At 32.8% G+C, this 22,115-nt stretch overlaps 1 protein-coding gene across 2 annotated transcripts in view; it reads right to left on the reverse strand.

The window, feature by feature from the left end:
- Positions 1-22,115, reverse strand: part of ZPBP (zona pellucida binding protein) — a 134,615-nt gene that overhangs the window by 32,429 nt on the left and 80,071 nt on the right. Inside the window, exon 7 of one of the 2 annotated variants that reach the window (XM_023639048.2) lies at positions 12,120-12,297. The exons of the other annotated variant lie outside the window; for it this stretch is intronic. Within the exon in view, the coding sequence (XP_023494816.1) occupies positions 12,120-12,297 (178 nt within the window). The remainder of the gene's footprint in view (positions 1-12,119; positions 12,298-22,115) is intronic. 2 annotated transcript variants of the gene reach the window in all.

Raw genomic sequence — 22,115 nt, forward strand, 5'->3', positions numbered from 1 at the left:
ATAAAAAAGCTGGAGTGGTTTTATTAATATCAGACAAAGTATTTTTGAAGAATAATAATATTTGTGGATTTTTACCATTTTTTCTTGCTAAGTGACAGAACTAAATAGACAGAATACATAAACAGAGATTCACAGAAGTAAACCAAAATTCCCTAGGACTATAGGAGATATATTAACAAACATTAATTATCAACTATCTGAAGATAACTGACATTTATAAACCAATACACTCAACAACTTCAGAATACACAGTTTCCAATAAAATAACTATAAATATATGAATTAAATCAATTGAGAGCATTTTCTGTCATCACAGCAGATTAAATCAGAACTCAGCACAAAATGATATTTTTAAACTCCTCAAATATTCAAAATGCATCTTTTTTGAGGGGGAAAAAAAGAACAGAATAAAGTTTCCTTTGGCAGTTGGGTGAGAGAGTGGAAAAGGAGCAAAGGGGGGAAAATTAAGATCTTCGAAGAAAAAAAGAACTATAAACTGGAAGGCACAAAATCCCTCTCCACTTAGTGAAATGAACTAATAAATCTACTAGCAAGAAAAAACTAGGAATTTTGTAAAATATCTTAATATCATAAAGATGAATATAAAGAAAACAAACATTTATATAAAACGATTACCAAACAATGAGAAAATGAGGCCAAAGTCACAGCAACTGTGGAAAATTTGCCTTGCAAAAAAATAAAGCTACAATCCTGGACATTTTCATTGGTGACTTCTATGAAATTTTCAGGAAATACTATAATTACAGTTTACTTTTTGAGAATAAAAAGAAGGAGAGAACAGTTACCCAGCTTGTTTTTTTTAAGACCAGCATATTAATACCAAAACTGAGAAAAAATTTATAATAAAACACATACTATAATAACACAAATGTTTAAAATATTAGCAAATTAAATCCAGCAATATATAATAATGAAGTGGGGTTTGTCCAAAGGTCAGAGATTTCAGTGACTACACACACAAAAGAGTAGTCTTTGCAAAAATAGCTGGGAAAAGTCTCAAAACAGATGGACCACTTCAACCTTCAATTAAAAATAAACGAAGCAAACTCTGGGGAAGTGGTAGAGTATGATTTCCATATTTACCACATTATAATATTCCAAAGCCCAATTAACAAAAAATCAAAAGAAACATGCCCATTAAAAAAACAAAATAACTCACAGAAAGCAATCTTGAAGAAGCCCAGATATCAGACAGAAAAATACTTTAAAATAATTATCTTAAATATACTCAAAGAGCTAAAGAAAAAGATGTATAAAGAACAAACGATATAAGGAAAATAGTGTACAAAGAAAATGAGAATAACAGTAAAAGATAGAAATTATAAAAGCGGAATTTGGAGTTGCCATGTACAATAAGGGAAATAAAAATTTACTAGAGAGGTTGAATAGCAGATTTCACTATCCATAAGAAAGAATCAGTGGATATGAAGATACAACAATTGAATTTATTATGTCTAAGTTCTGGAAAGAAAAATGAATGCAGAAAAGTGAATAGAGTCACAGGGACTTATTGCGCATCTGCAAGTGGACTGATATATACATTATGGGAATCCCAGAAAGACAAAACAATAATGGCCAAAAACTTAATGAAATGCTTGAATCTAGAAATCCAAAAACTTAATGAACTCCAAGTAGGAGAAATTGAACAAGACCCAAGCCAACAGACCCAGTAATCAAACTGTTGAAAGACAAAGGTATAGGAAAATATTGAAAGCAAAAATGCACAAACAACTCATCATGTACATAAGATCCTACATAAGATTATCAACTAATTTCTCAGCAGAAACCTTGTAGGTCAGAAGGGAGAAGGATGATATATTTAAAGTGGTGAAAAAAATAAACTGTCAACTGAGAATTCTATATCCAGCGATAATGTCCTTTGAAATTAAGGAGAAATTAAGTCATTCACAGATAAAGAAAAGCTAAGGGAGTTCATTACCACTAGACCTGTCCTACAAGAAATGCCAAAGGAAGTCCTTCAGGTAGAAATGGAAGGATGCTAGACAGTAACTCAAAGCCAGATGAGGATATAATGGTCTCTGACAAAGGTAAGTATATGGGGTGTATAAATATTGATATTACTATAATTTTGGTTTGTAACCACTTTTCAAATATTTTCTATAGGATTTAAGAAATAAAAGCACAAAAATAATTATAAATCTATGTTAATTGGCACATTAACAGGACTCCAGAGTTGTAAAGGAGCAGAGTTTTTATATTTGAATGAAACTAAGTTGGTATCAGAGAAAATTTGATTGTTAGAATGTTAGAATGTTATAAATAATCTCAATTGTAACCACAGAGAAAACAGTTTGTATATACATACAAAGGAAATGAGAAAGAAATCAAAAAGTGTCACTACAATAAGTCTACTACACAGAAAAGAAGAGAGGAATGGAGGAACAAAAACCATAAGAAATACACAAAACTAATAGCAAAATGTCAGAAGTTGTTCCTTGTAAGTAATAGCTTAAATGTAAATGCATTAACCTCTCCAATCAAAAGACAGAAATTAGCAAAGCTGATTAAAAAAAAAAGATGCAGCTATGTATTATCTACAAAAGATCCACTTAGATCTAAGATCTACATGCAAATAGTAAGATATTGCATGTAAGATGTTACATGCAAATAGTAACCAAAAGAAAGCTGGGTGGCCATACTAACATCAGACAAAATAGATTTCCAGACAAAGTTGTTACAAGATACAAAGAAGGACATTACATATTGATGAGAGACAATTCAGTTCATCAAGAAGATATAACAATTATAAACATATATGCACAACACCTAATAATAGAGTCCCAAAGTATATAACACAATTATTGACAGAATTGAAGAACTGAAGAGAAATAGAAAGTTATACAATAATAGTGGCTTCAACACCCCACTTTTAATAAGAAGAACCATACAAAAGACCAATAATGAAACACAGGGCTTGAACAACACTATAAACAAATTAGACCTAAGAGACATACACAGAAGCCTCCAGCTGAACAGCTAAATACAAATTTTTGCCAAGTTCATATGGAACATTCTTCAGGATAGGCCACAAAAATGATCACAAAAAAGTCTTAATTTTAAAAGACTGAAATCACACAAACTGTCTTTTCTGATCACAACAGAATGAAGCTAGAACTCAGCAAATTAAGGAATACTGGAAAATTCACAAATATTTGGAAATTGAACAATATATTATTAAACAATCAATGAACCAATAAATAAACACTAAGGAAATACATATCTTGAGACAAATGAACAGTAAAACACAATATACCAAAACTTATGAGATGTAGCAAAAGAAGCTAAAAGGATTATTTACAACTCTAGACGTATATCAAAAAAGAATACAAATCTCAAATTAATAAGCTGACTTAGCTTAAGGAATTAGGAAAAGTGAAACACACGGAGCAAAGAAGCAGCAAAATGAAAGAAATAAAGATTAAATTTGAAGTAAAAAACATACAGAAAAACAATAGAGTAAATAACCAAAACCAAAAGTTGGTTCTTTGAAAAGATCAACCAAATTGACCACTTTAGCTAGACTGATTAATAGTAAAAGAGAGAAGACTGAAAATACTAAAATCACAATATTAATGAGAGTGGGGACATTACTACTGATTCTATACAAACAAAACGGAATATAAAATTATACTATTAATAATTGTACATCAACAAATTGGATAACCTAGACAAAACAAATTTCCAGAAACACATAATCTACCAATATGATATATAAACAAATAGAAAATCTGAATAGATTATAACTAGTAAAACACTGAATCAATAATCAAAAACCTCCCCATTAAGAAAAGCCCAGACCCAGATGGCTTCACTAGTGAAGTCCAACAAAATTTAAACTAGTAACACAAATTCTTTTTAAAAACTCAATCAAAAGTTTGTAGATGAGGGAACACTTCCTAACTCATTCTATAAGGCTAGCACTACCCTGATATCAAAGCCAGAGAAAAACACTACAAAGAAAATTACAGTCCAATATCCCTTATGAATATTGATGCAAAAGTTCTTAACAAAATACAAGGAAACCAAATTCAGCAACATATTAAAGGGCTGTACATCATGACCAAGGAGGTTTTATTCCTGAAATGCAAGGATGATTCAACATATGAAAACTCGATCAATGTAATACACCACATTAACAGAATGAAGGGGGAAAAAAAGCACATGCCCATCTCAATTGATGAAGAAAAAGCACTTTTCCAAGGTCAATACTCCTTCATGATAAAAATATTCAAGCAACTATGAATGGAAGAAAATTTCCTAAAGATGTTATAGTCTGTATATATGAAAAACTCACAGCTAACATATTCAACAGGAAAGACTGAAAGCTTTTCCCCTAAGATCAAGAACAACATGGGTGTCCACATCTGCCACTTATATTCACCATATTGGAACTTCTAGACAGACCAATTTTATAAGAAAAAGAAATAAAAGGAATCCAACTGAAAGGTAAGAATAAAATTATTTCTGTTCATAGATGACATGATCTTACATGTAGAAAACACTCAAGATTCTAAAAAATCCTATTAAAATTAATTTAAAAATTCAGCAAAGTTGCATCATATAAAATCAGTACACTAAATAGTCACATTTCTACAAATTAGCAATGAATAATTCAATAAGAAATAAAGAAAACAATTTATTTACAATAACATCAAAAAGAATAAAATGTTTTGGAATAAATGTAATCAAGGAGGCAGGAGACCCAAACACTGAAAACTACAACACATTGCTGAGAGAAATTAAAGACATAAATAATTGGAAAGACATCCTGTGTTCATATATTGGAAGACAACATTATTAAGATGAAAATACTACCCAAAGCAATCTACAGATTCAATGCAATCCTTATCAAAATCCCAACTCTTTTTTTCCAGACATAGAAAAATCCATCCTAAAATTCATATGGAAACTCAAAGATCCATGAATAACCAGAACAATCTTTAAAAGGAAAGACAAATTTGGAGGAATCACACTTGCTGATTTCAAAACTTACTACAAGGCTACTGTAATCAAAACCCTGTGATATTGGCATGAACACTGACAACAGAGCCCCCCCACTAAAAAACCCTGACATACATGGTAATCTGATATTCAACAAGGAAGCCAAGACCGTTCCGTAGGTAAAGGATTGTATTTTCAACAAATGGTGCTGGAAAACTGAATATCGACATGCAAATAAATAAAGCTGGATCCTTACCTTACGCTATATATAGAAATCAACTCCCAAAGGCCCCAATACCAAATACCCTCACACTGAGGATTAGGTTTCAGCATATGAATTTCAGGGAGACAGAAACATTCAGCAATAAATTTGGTGAAAGTTATACAAGAATTCTCTGTACTATTTTTGTAACTTTTCTTAAGTCCAATATTATGTCAAAATAAAAAGTTTAAAACTATCAAGCACTTGTATATAAATCTAAGTAAAATATTTGTAAGACCTCTATAAGAACAATTATAATTAGGTTATATTTAAATGAAGATGTACACACATACACATGCACATGAACACACAACATGTCCATGAATTGTAAGACTCAATAATGGTAGGATGACAATTCTCTCAAATAGACTTACAGATTCAACAAAGTCACAATCAAAATCCAACAGCTACTTTTATAGCACCTGACAAGCTTATGTAAAAATCTGAATGGAGAGGCAACGGGCCTCATAATGCACAAGGACGTGCCTTATCAGACATCGAGACTCATTAAGTTATACGAATTGGTGCAGAGATAGATCAATATACCAATGGAACAACAGTGCTAAGAAGCATATCTACCTATACAGATACTTAAATGAAGCATTGGAAAGGATGACCTTTTCAATAAATGGTACTGAGAAACTAGGCATTCTATATAAAAGAAAATCAGACTACAACTTTGCATAATATAAAATGATTCAACTGAGAGTTCAGTATATACCACCTACTTATGCTTCAACATAAGAATCACGCCTGATTCTTCCCTTTCCTCTTCCTGCTTTTACAATGCATGAAAGATTTTTCTTGTTTGTGCCTCTTAAATATACATAATCTATCTGCTTTCTCCATTGCCATGGGCAGTAATCAGTTCTTAATCATGCCATGCTTGGTCCTGTCTTTATATGTGTTTTCTCTCTGCCAGGAAAACTCAGGCCACAAATTTCTATTGGATCTGCTCCTGCTTATCACGCATGGCTCAACTCCAGAGTCATTTTTTGAGTGAAGCCTTCCTTCACAATCCAATGAACATAGTCCACTAACCTCACCCTATTTACTCTCCATGAGAATCTCCATTTGAACCCACAACCTGGTCCATTTCCCACCATTCTCTCACCTGTTCTATGTCCCTTGGAGCTAATTTCTATAAACTCTGTCACCCAGGTTCCTTTCCTCTGGGTCTGACCAAAGGGAAGCTCCATTAGAGGATTGTTGGGCAGGGCATTTCTTCCCCTCTTGCTTGCTGCCAGTTTTGTGGAGTGGTTGCCTCCTTGTATGCCTACAGCTCCTTTCCCCAGCTCCAGCTCTCACAGGCTGCTATATCATTCTTTCCTCATCTTCCTCCTTCAGGCATAGGGATGGTAACTGCTTTAAGATGTTATAGTCCTAGGTGCCTCAATATCCCTTATTGGTTCCCTTCCTCTTACCCAGATCTCTGATAAGGGCACTTTCACTAAATTCTATTTAAAATACTTGTGAGCAGGCCTCCTGTTTGAACCCTGACTGGAACACTAGACTAGAGTGTAGAATATCACCTTCTTTAATGTTCTTCATTATGCCTATCACCGTGTGCAATGATTTTATTCACTTATCTTTTTGTTTATAAGTTGTTTGACCCAATAAAATATAAACACCAGAGAACTAACTTTTTCCTGTCACTCATCAGTTTATCGCTAGTGCCTGGCACTTAGTAAGCACTCTATGTATTTCTGAATTCTAACACATTTCTGATTGAATAAAATGTAAAATAATGACATCAATGTTAATAATAAAGGTATTTATGAGTTGCTGAAAGACAAAGAGGAATTGGCTCATAGCAGGTATACTAAATTATGATATAAAGCTAGGTCTTTACTACGGAAGGTTTTAAATAGGTAAAAACATGAGGTGATTACATTTAGAATTTGGAAGTATAATTGGAAGCAATATGGCGTATGGACTGAAGAGGAGAAGAACTAAAGGGATACCAGTTAGGAAGAGAAAGGCACAAGAAAACGGAATCCAAATTAAAACGACTATAGTGCGAATGGAGGTGAGGAGATAAATTTGGGAGAAAGACCTAAAAGAGAATTTAACTGTAGGTGAGTAGTGAAGGAGAAAAAAAGTGTATAAAAAGTCGAGAAAATGTTATGGAATGTTGTCTAGTAAACAAGCCTCGAGCGGCAAACACGTAAAATTTGTGTAGGTAAGGATATTAGTCTAAGCAGAAGGTAGCAAGTGGAGGGATATAGTCCTTACTTTATATGGCTGTAAAAGTTTGCTGTTTATTTTTTGAAAAGTAAAGCTCAGAATACATTAAAAGAAATTCGAAAATGTCTGTAGTTACACATATATTGAGAGAGAGGTTAAGACAGTGTGAGCATCTTGAGCTACAATAACACACCAAAAAAAGTCAAAAATCAAAATCTTCACTTTTTAAAATTAGTACTCACATTCCTGTAAATTTATACAAGGAAATCCCTCAAAAAATAAAAGCTGGGTAAGTATAATTGCAAATCACATTCAATACAATAGAAAAACATGAAATAATATAAAGTACAACATAAACAAAATGTTTAAACAGAATTGCTATTATTAGTTGGTCATTTAAAATAAATAAAACTAATATGAAGACAGTAAAGTAATATAAAACTATGTTACAACTTAATGATTAACAGGAAATAAGTCATAATAATTTCACTATTTCCACTGAACCATTATTGACAGCTCTGTTAAAATTACAAATTTATGAAGACAAAGATCAGGTGATACCATACACAAACGACAAGTTCAAATTATTAGAGAAAGAAAACAGTTGTGCATGTTTATTTTTCTTTATGGGATCTACAGGGTGGTAATGATGTTCAAGCTTTAAGGGGAAATTTAATTTTTTTATCTTTTCTTATGATATGTAATACAGAGAGAGAAAAAATAAGACATAATGTACAATATAATGAATATTTGCATAGAAAACCTGTCTAGAAACAATGTAGACCACAATGTAGAAAAGTGCCATCACCTCCAAACTCCTGTGCCCCACTCCAGTCACACTTCCTTCTCTCCCTCCAGAAGTCAACCTTATTCTTTTATTGTTTTGTGGTAATAATCTCCTTAGGTTGCATAGTTTAAGCATTCATGAATAAATTTCTATAAAATAGAGTTTAGTTATACCTAAATTATACAGATTCTATTGTGTTTAGCTTCTGTTCCACGGGGTTGTAATTCCTATTCATTCTCATTCCTGCATAGCATTCCCTTGTATGAATATATCACTATTTAGTCATACATTTTACCATTAATGGACATTTGGGTTGTCTCTAGTTTGCGACTGTTAGAAAATATGACGGGATGAAATTTCCCTAGGAGTCAAATGCTAGATCATAGAGTATGCACATCATCAAATTTACTATAACACCAAATTGTTTTCCAAAGTGGCATAATTTATACTCATTCAGGCAGTGCATGACTGCTCCTGGAGCTCCACATCCTCTTGAATTCCTGGTATGTTTAGACCGTTTACTTTTCGCCGATCTGACAGTTGTGTAAATACAGTCTCATTCTGTTGGTTTTTTTCCCCAAATGTATACATTTTTCTTTTGAGGAAGAGTGGCCCTGAGCTAACATGTCTTGCCGATCTTCCTCGTTTTTATTTTTTCACTCCAAACCCCCAGTATATAGTTGTATATCCTAGTTGTAAGTCATTCCAGTTCTTCTATGTGGGACGCCACCACAGCATGGCTTGAAGAGAGGTGTGTAGGTCCGCACCCAAGATCCAAACTGGCGAAGCCTGGGCTGCCAAAGTGGAGCATGTGAACTTTACCACTCAGCCACAGGGCCAGCCCCTCATTCTGTTTTTAATTCACATTTCCCTGATTACAAAAAGCCTGAATATATTTTCATACATCCATTGACCATTTGGAATTACTCTTTCATAAAGTTCAAATCTCTCCCATTTTTTCAAATTGTTTTGTCTTTTCTTTCAATATTTTCTACAGGTTCTTTTATGTTCTGGGTACTAGTCTTTTGTTGGTTATAACCATTACAAATAATTTTCTCATTCTGTGGACTACCTTTTCTCTCTTTGTAGTATCTTTTGATAAAAATAAACACAAGTTTTAAGTGGACAAAATTATCAATCTTTATTTATTCAAGTTAGTGATTTTTGTGTCTTTTTTGAAATCTTTTTCTGATGTTAAAGACATGACATTTTCTGATGTTATGCTCTAAAATACAGTTTTTCTTTATGCATTACATCTATACTATATCTGGAGGTGATTTTTTGGCTGGGTACAATTTCATTTTTTTCTATGTTGTTTTGCATGCCAGTTTTACCTTTCAGAAATTTGTTTTTATGTACTTTAAACTTACGTTAAGTATTCACAAATGTAGAAATATTGTTATAATATCTTCTTGATAGATTCATCCTTTTATCACTTTGTAACGCCCTTCTGTGTATCTAGTAAGACTTCTTGCCCTAAAGTCTGTTTTGTCAACATCAGCTTCTTTTTTGTTATTATTTTTCTTGGTCCTTGATATAAATTAAAACAAAAGTTCAGGGTTGCATGTCTGAGCCGGATACATTTTTAGATTCTAAACGATTGTATTAAAAACAACTGTACAAGGGCCAGTCCAGTGGCCTAGTGGTTAAGTTCAGCATGCTCTGCTTCGGCAGCCTGGCTTTCTGGATTCTGATTCCAGGCATGGACCTTCACCACTCGTCAGCCATGCTATGGCAGTAAGCCACATAAAAAGCAGAGGAAGACTGGCACAGATATGAGCTCAGGGCAAATCTTCCTCAGAAAAACAAACAAACAAATAAACAACAAAAAACAACTGTATCTAGTAAACAATTCACTTTCACTGCATAATTAATCTAAAGTACAAAGGTACACTTTATTAATAAAATCACCTCAAGATGTTTAAAAACTCTAACCTGTAACCTAAATTAATTCTGATTACTGACACAGACATTATATCACTATGAAACAGTTCCTTGCTTGAGTCTCCTTAGGACTCCCAAAAGCTTTGAATGTGCAATGGCAAATCTTATTTATAAAGAAAGCGACAGAAAACAACAATGCTGCATGAACTATTATTGAGCTATGCATTCAATCCACAATAGTCAATGAAAAACAGTCTGTTGACTCAGTAAACGGTAAGGCATCTTATCTAGGTATTGCCTTATCAATGCTAATATTCAAGCATTCTCCCTAGGTATTGCTATATCAACACTAATATTCAGGAGCCTCAAAATTTCGTGTGCATCAGAATCACCTAGGACACTTGTTATAAATGTAGATGTTTCATTCTCACATCTTGGATATATTTTTGAGGAAATCTTCAGGTAATTTTGATACACATCAGAGGTTTAAAACCACTGTCATAAAGTTTTAAAAGGAAGAAAAAGAAGGTAAGTAGGATATTACGTCAAAAAAATGTTACCTGACATACAAGTAGTTGTTGAGGTGATTAAACAGGAATAAAATGGAAAAAGATGAAATCAAGATGCAGAGTTTTACGGAAATAATAGAAACTATGGAAATTACATAATAAAACACATTTCAGAATCTATGCTTTAAAAAAATTCTATCCCAAACAATATAATATTCTAGCTGGTCTTTAACTGCAGTATCTTTATGATATAACATGAAATTATGAGACATCTGTAATTCAAAAATTTAATTAGAACTTTCTCTTTTTTCAGTGTCAAAATGATTGACGAAATGCTGCATATAATAAGCAATGCTAAATATGAAGTTAGGGAAGTATTTTACAGTGATAATTTGAAATGCTAAACAAATTAGAAATAAGTAAAATAATATAGGTAAAAATTTTAAGTCTCCGCTAGTTTATAAGCAAATGATCTTTATCCGTCATCTAGAAGTAAAAATTAAGTGAGTAAAGAAAGATATCAAAGGAGAAAACATTCACTGCTAACTTATCCTGCTCCTGAGAAAGTAAATAAACTTTCCTCACATAATAAACATGCCTGTCCCGATCTTTTTTGCTGAACATAAACTGGGTGTGTCTTTATTTTGAATAAGTCATTTTACAAAGTACCTCATATGTTTTATGTGCTTCTATACGGTATTCCATTCACACAAATAAATGTTAAGGTCATTTAGTATGTTAATTTTGTCTTGTGACTAGTGTTATATTTTATACTGCCTTCCAATTGGAGTGATATCCTTGTGTAATACAGACAAAAATAACTGTATATGATGGGAACCTGAAGGTCACATTATATTTAATGAGTTCTGTTCAAAAAAGTGAGCTCAATCGTACTTAATTAGGTAATTCTAAATCAAATATTTATTTACCACAGAATGGCAAAAAATGGAATTTAGCAAATCACTAGTTATTAAGTATACTGAGCAATAATAATAATCCCGTAAAAATCCTAAACAGCTTCTACAGAACTCTCGTCTATAATAACAATAAAGACGAATTCAAAGCCAGATAGCAGCTCAGATCCTTAAATGTTAGGATCAAAAGTCAGAAAAAAAAACTGGTAATAAAACAATTCATATTCTGATTTCAAAAGAAAAAAAGATACCTAATCTACACTTTATAAATGTAAACTCATCAATAATTGATTCTAAAAGAAATATAACTTGGCTCTTTTCAGGGTAAGAAACATTAAGTGACTTGTAACTATATTTGTGCTTCCTCCTACACAATTGCCTAACACTCCTAACCCCTCTTTGCTATAATAACAAGGCTGAAATTAGCCAGATTTTTTTTCATATCTTCAGATTCACATAGCCTTTTCAAATGCACTATTTCAAATAAAGAAATATCTAAAAGATAGTAATAACAAGTGACAGGCATTCACTTAGGCCTAACGAAAAGTGAATTTTCATAAAGACAAACTATTAAATCATAGCTCATTACATACCACAGCATTCAGGACATTTTGGATGTTTCAGGCTATTCATTCCATAGCCTGGAAAGCAGCGATTAATCCAAATCATTTGGAGAGTACCTTCAATATAGTATATTTCAGGCAATGGCTGTGCACTTCTGCCTAGAACTTCTACTTGTTGATTAAAAAATCTCTCTATGAGATTTTTAGCCTAAAATAGAAATGCAATAGGAGAAAATTATCACAAATAAATGTAATTTTAGAACAAATAAGCTTGCTTATGTATTTAGAAGGAGGGGAAAACAAATTCTTGAGGTCTTCATTTTTCTTGCATTCATAAAGGTATAAATAACACATTTGAAATTAAAAGATGTTACCAATAATCCTCAAATATTTCCACATGTACTTCCAAAACTAACACAAAGAAACCATTTGGATATATAACCAAATGGTTTTGTCCCTCTGGACTTTGAATAATATATGGATGGGCATATGAGCAAAATTAAGACAGCTCTTTGAAATTAAAGGTAATATAAGAAATGTGCTCTACCAATTAAATGGACTTAAAGAAATGGACTTTAAGAATCTTTAAAAAGTACACCGTGAGGCTTCTTCTTCACTCCTTCTACAAAGAAAATTTACGTTTAAAAAGAAGAGGAAATATAGTACATGTTAAAACTTCTAGCTCTATGTTCCAAAAAGTAAATTTATAAAATAATTAAGGCATCATTCTGATCTATGATTAATTACCATTTTGCTTGTAATAATTATTCTGGCTTGACTCCTAAAATTAACAAGAGGCTTATACTTTTCAGTGCCTGATAAGCTTAACCTGGTAAAGCGTAAGATGTGGTCATGAGTTCAAACCCTGAACAAGCCAGTTAGTTCTGCTCAATTCTATGATGCTATTTTGCACCTATACTCTAGTTGGGAGCATGAATGAATGGACTCATGCTGATATGTACATTAACTTATTGATTTATTCAAATATCTTGCAAATTATATCCCTTTCATGAAAATTTCTATAATTAATTATAATTGTTTTCAAAATACTGCATTAAACATAAATGTACAACTCATTCTATTACTCAATTATTAGCTTTTCACTATTTAAATGGTTTTCTTGTGCTTTTGATAAATTCTATTGAATTTTTTGCTATCGACTTGGTCAAACACATAAATTTTGGTTAATGAAGTGCTTAAGAAATAATTAGATACAAATCTGGCATCTAATTAATCATATTTAAATGCCAGACTACAATTACAAGTTTCAGGAGACATGATCACAATCACTCAGCTAACAGCCCACCAAAAAAAAAAAAAAATCAATGAAACTAGACCTGAGAAAACATGACAGGAACAAAAATGATTATATAACTCAGATTCCTATTTCCTATTTTCTCTACAAAAAGGAATGAGGATAAATCTCTTATTTGTTAAAAATGAAAATAAGGTAAGAAACTTTGAATCATTAACTGAATTTTTTTATATGTCGATGGTTGACATGGGGTTAATTATTTGTAGGAAACAAAGGGTGAATTTGAGGAATTCTCTGAGTTGGGTATGGATTACAGATCTTAAAGTAAAACATTTTGGACCAATTTGGATCATATAAGAACAAATTATAATTATAGAAAGTCTCTACAAGTTAATCATCTGGTTTAAGATCCAAAGAATTAGCATGACTGAATAAACATCAAACTGCCTAGTCCACACAACTCTTCCCTTCATCTTCCCCCCAAAACTTTATAGATTGATTAGATATATGGAAGGAATATGTTCTACAATGATCGGTCATTGATTACAGGATTGTAACAGGGAACCATTACAATTTCAACAATGAGCAGTCTGTAAAATATGTGAATTTTTCATGGAGAAGTTGAACAGCTTGTTCTAAATGCCACAATATTCTCCACTGACCATGCCAAGTTAGGCAGTGAATAAAGGTGATCGGAAAGGCTTTAACATGTGCTCTACATCAGTCCAGTATGCCTAGAAGTCAACAACTACTTAAAATTATAGGATTTCTAGGACAGGCAACAAATATCATACACTATACAAGATTAGAGTCTAATTAGAACTCTAATATCCACTAGACGAGAATTAATATCTACTAGGTGTTACAGATAGTACACTTATAAGATAGAGTCCTTTGGGAACCTTTCATTAACACCTATATTTTGGAATCTCTGTGGAAAATGACTATAGTCATCAAATGGGGCAGGAATTAAGAAACAAAAATAGGAGATTGAGGCTTAAACATGTCTTGGACAAGAATTGTGACTCTGTGTAGAAAAGACATGATCTTGGTGTTCAGGGAGCAAATGAGAAGTATAGTATTCAGGTCTTTAGGAGAATGTCCCAAAGGAGAACTGCAGAAAATGACTAAACAAAAACACAAAGTTGCCCCTCTCATGGTAGGAACATAACATTGATAATGTACACTTATACCAGTAAATTAGGTACAGAAATACCAGATAAAGTTGAGTTTCAAAGTGGAGAAAAAGGGAAGAGGAAGAAAGAAACAGGTTACATAATCATTTGAATTCTATGAAAGTTGGAATCTATTCCCAAGAAGGACAATGAATCCTAGAACTTTAGAATAGAAAAAATTTACTTTGTAATGTGGAGACTACTTCAATCCCGAAGCAAAATATAAAATACAATCTTTACTCAGTAACATTACTGAAGTGATAGTTGTTCCACAAGAACTGAAACTTGCACTTGAAAACTAGGCTCTTTAAAAGAAAGATTAAAGACAAATTACATTTCATGTTTTGAAATTATTAGTGATTTAAACTATGACATTAAGCTTTTTAAAGCACTGTATTTCTAATCGAAAAAAAAAAAACAAGCAGATAAGATGGAGAGTGGGAGGACAGAAATGACAGTTAAAAATATAGGAAAAGATTTCCATTGCCAAACATATGGTATACTAGATATCCTGAAAAATCCCCCTGCTAAACATCGCCTGATTAAACATAACAGAACAAGATCTTGTGGAGCAATATTTCAACGAGAGAGAAAGAGAAAAGAACAAAGGAAGAGAGCGGTACTCATTAAAAAGGAGGAGAAAACTACAAACCTAATAGTAGCTGAGCCCCTAATTCATTTCACGCCAATCTGAGTATTCTAGCGTGCTATAATTTACCACTAGCCTAAAGAGATAAGAAAAAAATTCTTAAACCTGTTAAAAAAAAAGGAAAAAAAGAAAAGAAAACGCAAACTATAAGCAAAACATTGGACCAGGAAAAGTATTTTGATCACAAAAGGGAAAAATCAATAAGGCTCTCTATCAGAGCTGGGGTAGGGAGAGGAGGTAAAGCAGAGGGATGAATTGGAGGAATGGGGGAAAGGAAAAACTCCTCTGTGAATTCCCACACAATGGTTCACTTTCAAGTGGGTTAGGGTCTTTATCGTATTTTCTGTGTGGTACAAATATCCTAAGCCAGAAAGTAAAATAAAATTTGGCTTTGCTTAAGAACAACCCTGGAGCATTAAGCAAAAGCAAGTGTAGAAACTCTACAGAAACACAATCATAACATAGGCCAAAGGGGCTTTTCTACCAATAATGGCCTGATAAACGTGACTTCATCAACCAGAATTATGAAGTATAGGATGAAATGAGAACAACCAAAGAGACAAAAACCTACCAAATTAGACCATTAAGAAATGCAGATAATGGAATTTCAGTTACCTAAAATAGAAACATAATATAAAGTAACCTTAGAACACATGAAAACATGAAAATGGTATGGAAACACGTGAAAGAAAATTCATACCATAAAAAAGGAGAAAATATATTTGAAAAATAACCTATTTAAAGCATAAATACTGAAGGGAGTGAAAAGTAGAGTGAAATTAAAAACTCAATAGACAGACTGAACATCAGATTAGGCCCCACCAGAACCGGAATAATGAAACACAATAAATATCTGAAGAAATTACTCAGAATACAGAAAAGAGAAAAGAAAAAAAAAAGTAATATAGGATAAGAGAGATGAAGAAATTAATGGATAAAAACATGCTAAATAGGAGTTGCAGAGAAGCAAATGGGGTAAAAGGTAATTTCCAAAGGAATCCTGGCAGAAAAATTTCCAAAACTGATGAGAGCAATGAATCCTCAGATTCTGGAGGAATGATAAATTCTGAAAGAAGAAAAATGACTGAGAAGGAAGGACTGAGATGCAAGAAGAAAAGCTAAACAAAGAAATTAATAAAATTAGAGATAGATCTAAACAGACATTGACATTCTGAAACAATCTTATTAATAAGTAGAAAAGTTTCTAAAAAAGAATTAAAATACTGGAAAACAAAACCATAAAGATAAAAGCACATCATAAAAGTTAAAGGTCTTTAATGCCCTTATACTTTTCTGGAAGATACAATAAACTAAAATAACTTTTGGTTCTGCTATCAAAAATGTATGTTAAAATTTGAAGCAAGTTCACAAAAAGAGTAAAAGATGAATGTATACTATCCATATAACAGGAAAAAATAAGTTAAAAAAGTTAAATCAATCCACAAAAAATAAGGAAGGAACAAGATCTGAAGAATAGAAAACCAGGGCAAGTGATACATAATGGAAGGAGAAAAACCAATCCACATAAAGCAGTAATATGATTTAAAAATAATAAAGCAATGAACAAGGCAGAGCTACAAAAAAGAATCATTTTTAAAAAGATACAATCAATCAAAAAAAAAGCAGAATAAAAGGAAAAAATACAAAGAATACATGGGACAAATAGAAAACAATAGAAAGATGGTGAATTTAAATCCAAACATATTGATAATTAAATGTAATTGGTCTAAATAGTCCCACTAAAAGGCACAGATTGTTAACTAGATTTAAAAGATTGTTCACTGGATTGTTAACTACGTCCAAAAAGAATGCTGTCAGCAAAATGGCAAAATATGCAGTCCCGGTCTTCACCCTATACAGAAACACTGATTTGACAACCATTCATGGAGAAAAAACATTCTAAGAACTCTGGAGTATAGTAGAAATATTCCAGAATTTTCAAGGACCAAAAAAATCCAAGATACGACATATTGAAAGTGGTAGGAAGGACAGTTTCACTTTAACGACATCACTGCTACCCCTGGCCAGTAAAACTCAGAACCTAGAGAAACTCCTCCAGCCCACAACTTCTCCCACAGGAAAGAGTATGCAAATGAAGGTCTGGTTTCCCCAGCCTTTGGGTCAATGCCTGAGAGGCCTGCTTCTGGAGGCCTGCTTCTCTCCTGCTGCACCAACAAGTCTGAGGAAATCAGCAGGACTGGATCATCTAAGGAAAATTAAGAACAATCAAAAGGGGTGGGGACTCATGGCAACCAGTATGTATGCCCCTAAAGCTGGGGCTCCATGCATCCCCATAGATGACACACAGATCTAAGCAACCAGTGTGGAATTCAGCAACCAGTTTAACTGTGCAGAATTTGGAGAAGGTGCACAACACTGAGACTGCTCCTTTGGGAGAGAGGGAGAGAAGTAGAGCCTGCAATCAAAGCTCTGGCATTTCAGGGCACTGTCATAGGGAAAATAAGTGGGTTGCTCTTAGCACCTGACATGGCCTTCAGCACCTGACATGACTCTGTAGGACTGAGAGAAGAAATACAATTCTAAAACATTGCCCCAGGAGGGGATGGGAGGAGTTGAGTGGGTTCATCCATAGAAAAGGTTTCGGACTAGAATCTCTAGTCTGATAAAGGCCATTCCCTCCTTTGGCCAGACCATAAAGGCTGGAAGAGGTGACTACTTTTTCAAATGTGCAGACACCAAGATAAGGCCACTAGGATTACAAAGAATCAGGAAAACATAACACCATAGAGGAACAAAGAAAACTGCAATAACTGACTACAAAGATAAAAAAGATCTATAAATTGTCTAACAAAGAATTAAAAATATTCTTAAAGAAGCTCAGTAAGATAGAAGAAAACCGAGAGAAAAATAAACAAAATCAGTAAAACAATACACAAACAAAAGAAGTTCAGCAAAGAGAAAGAAACCACAAAAAGGAGCCAAACAAACTTTAGTATGATGCATAGAATGACAGAACTAAAAAAATCAATAGACAGCCTCAAAGGCATACTCAATCAAGCAGAAAAAAGAAAGTGAACTCAAAGATTATTTGAAACTATCTATTCAGAGAAGTAAAAAGAAAAAAGGAATGAAGAAAGCCTACAGGGCTTATTTGACATCATCAACTAAAACAATACATGCAGTATGAAAGTTCCATTAGTATAAGATAAAGAGAAAGGAAAAGAAAGCTTATTTAAAAAAATAATGCCAAAGAATTTCCTAAATCTGGGGAGGGAAATGGACATCTAGATTCATGAAGCTTAAAGAATCTCAAATTGGTTGTACTAAAAAAGACCGCACCAAGAAACATTATGATTAAACTGTTAAAATTCACAAACACAGAATTATGAAAGCAGCTAGAGAAAAGCTATTCATCAAATAAAAGGTACCCCTCATAATATTATCAGTTGATTTCTCAGCAAAAACCTGTTTCCCAGGAAAGCATGTAGTGGTACATTCAAAGTGGAGGAAGAAAAAAACTACCAACCAAGCATACTTATAACTGTTAAAACTGTCCTTTAAAAATGAAGGAGAGATCAAGACTTTCCTAGACAAACAAAAACTGAAGGACTTGAACACCACAAGAATTCCAAGCATCTCCATGCTCTGCCCTAGTGAGTGAACTGTCTTACAAGAAGTGCTAAAGAGAGTTCATCAAGATGAAATAAAAGGACACTAAGTAACAACATAAAAAAATGAAAGTATAAATTCACAGTAAATACAGAATAATGTAATAATATAAGGGTGACATAAATCACTTTTAAGCTAGTATTAAAGTTAAAGACAAAATTATTAACAATAACTATAAGTACAAAAATATGTAAAAGGATACACAATATAAAAGATATAAATTTTGACATTAATAACATATAGTGCCGGGGGGTGAAAAAATGTAGATTTTTTTTATACGCACTTACTTTATCAGCTTAAAATAGACTTTGTATAACTACAACATTTATATATAAGCTTCATGAAACCCACAAAGAAAAATCTCTAAAGAGAAAGGAATCAAAGAATATCAATATAAAAAATCATTAAATAACAAAGGAAGACAGCAACAGAGAATGAGAGGAACAAAAGAACTACAAAATAGGCAGGAAATAACAGGATGACAATGATAAGCACTTACCTATCAAGAATTGCTTTAAATGTAAACAGATTAAACTCCTCAATTAAAAAACATATAGTGGATTAATACCATAATCCAAAAAAATAAACAATAAGATCCAACTATATGCTGTCAGCAAGAGATTCACCTTAGATTTGAGGGCACAAATAGGCTGAAAGTGAAGGACTGCAAAAGACATCACGTGCAGATGATAATCAAAGAAAGCAAGGATGGCTATACATACATCTGAAAAGTCGTCTTGAAATAACAAAAAAGTTTAACAAATAATAAAGAGCATTATATAAAGATTAAAGAGTCAATACAACAGTCAGATATAATGCTTATAAATGCATATGCATCCAATATTAGAGTGCATAAACATATAAAGCAAATATTGACAGACCTGAAGGGAGAAATGGACATCAGTACAATAATAGTAGGAGACTTCAATACTCCAAATTTAATAATGGCTAGAATATGCAGACAGAAAAACAATAAGGAACCATCAGACTTTAATAACACTATAGACCAAATGGACTTAACAGATACACACAAAGTTTTATGGAACAGCAGAAGAATATGCATTCCTTTCAAGGGGATACAACCATTATCCAGGATAGATCACATAGTAAGTCAGTAAACACATCTTCACAAATGTAAAAATATTAAAATCATACCAAGTATGTCTTTTTGTTTGTTTTGCTGAGGAAGATTCCCCTTGAGCTAACATCTGTTGCCAAACTCCCACTTTTTTTGCTTGAGGAAGATTAGCCATGGGCTAACATCTATGCCAATCTTCCTCAACTTTATATGTGGATCAACACCGCAGCATGGCAGAAGAGTGGCATAGGTCCATACTGGGAATCCAAACCCACAAACCTGGGCCACCAAAGCAGAGAGCGCCAAAGTCAACCCCTACACCATGGGGGTGGCCCTCCACATATGTCTTAAAACCATAATGAAATAAACCTAGAAATCAATAACAGAAGGAAAATGGGAGAATTCACACATATGTGGAATTTAAACAACACATTCTGGAATCATTGAATCAAAGAAGGGAAATACAAAAGTATCATGAGACAAATGTAAATGAAAACACAAAAAACAAAATTTATGAAATGCAGCAAAAGCAGTACTAAGTGGTAAATCTACAACTATAAAAGCCTACATTAGAAAGAAGAAAAATATCAAACATCCAGCACCAGGCCAGTGGCATAGTGGTTAAGTTCGTGTGCTGCACTTCAGGAGCCAGGGATTCACTGGTTCAGATCCCAGGACCAGACCTACACACTGCTTATCAAGCCATGATGTCGCAGGCATCCCACATAAAAAGTAGAGGAAGATGGGGACAGATGTTAGCTCAGGGCCAATCTTCCTCAGCAAAAACAGGAGGATTGGAGGCTGATGTTAGCTCAGAGCTAATCTTACTCAAAAGGAAAAAAACAAATAACCTAACTTTACACCTCAAAGAACTACAAGAAGAAAAACAAGCTAAGCCCAAAGTTAAGAGAAGAAAAAAAAAAATAAAGACTAGGGTAGAAATAAATAAAATAGAAAAAAAAATAGAACAATAATGAAACCAAGAGCTGTTTTTGGAAAATATGAAGTAAACTACAAACCATTAGAAAAACTAACAAATAAAAGAAGGGGAGTCTTAAATAAATATAAATGAAAGAGAAGATAACACAACTGAAAACGAAAAAGAAAAGTCTGTAAAGAATTATTACGAAAAATTATTCACCAACAAATTTGATAAGCTGGAAGATAATGTAAATTCCTGTAAATATACAGATTATAGAAACTGAATCAAGAAAAAATAGAAAGCTTGAACAGACTAAAAGTAAATAAAAAGACTGAATCAGTAATAAAATACCTCCTAGTAAAGAAAATTCCAAGACCAAATGGCCACAAAGATGAATCTTACCAAATATTTAAAGAAGAATTAATACCAACATTTCTTAAATTCACTGAAATAACAGAAGAGAAATTATTTGAAACTAATTCTAAGAGGCCAGCATCACTCTGATACGAAAGCCAGATAAAGACAACAAAAGAAAATAAAATCACAATATCCCTGCTTAACACACATACAAAAAGCCTCAACAAAATTCTAGCAAACCAAATTCAACAACACAATAAAAGTATCATACACCATGACCAGGTGGGATTTATCCCTGGGATGGAAGGATGTTTCAACATACACAAATCAATCGATGTGATATACCACATTAGCCGAATGAAAGATAAAAATCACCTGATTATCTCAATAGATGCAGAGAAGAATAATTCAACATCTGTTCATGACAAAAAGTCTCAAGAAAACAGGTATATTCAGAACTTACCTAAACACAGTTATGGTCATAGATGAGAAGTCCAAAGCTAACATCATACTCAATCGTTAACAACTGAAAGCTTTTTGTCTGAGACTTGGAAAAAGCAAGGATGCCCCACTTTTATCACCTCAATTCAATATAGTATTGGAATTACTAGGCAGGGCAATTAGACAAGAAAAATAAAAAATAAAAATCATCGAATTTGAAAGGAAGAAGTAAAATCGTCTGTTTTCAGATGACATGTTCTTATTAATAGAAAACCCTAATGGTTCTACAAAAAGTTTTTGAATAAGCACATTCAGTAAAATTGCATGATAGAAAATCAACATATAAAAATCAGTAGTGTTTCTATACACTAACAACACATTATTTGAAAAATAAAATTAAAGAAAAAATCTCATTTATTTTAGGACCAAGAATAAAATAATAAAATATTTTGGAGTAAAACAAACCAGGAAGACGAAAAACTTGTGCACCGAAAACTATAAAACATTGATAAAAGAAAT

The sequence above is a fragment of the Equus caballus genome, chromosome 4, assembly GCF_041296265.1.
Source record: "Equus caballus isolate H_3958 breed thoroughbred chromosome 4, TB-T2T, whole genome shotgun sequence".
In the NCBI taxonomy this organism is placed as follows: domain Eukaryota; kingdom Metazoa; phylum Chordata; class Mammalia; order Perissodactyla; family Equidae; genus Equus; species Equus caballus.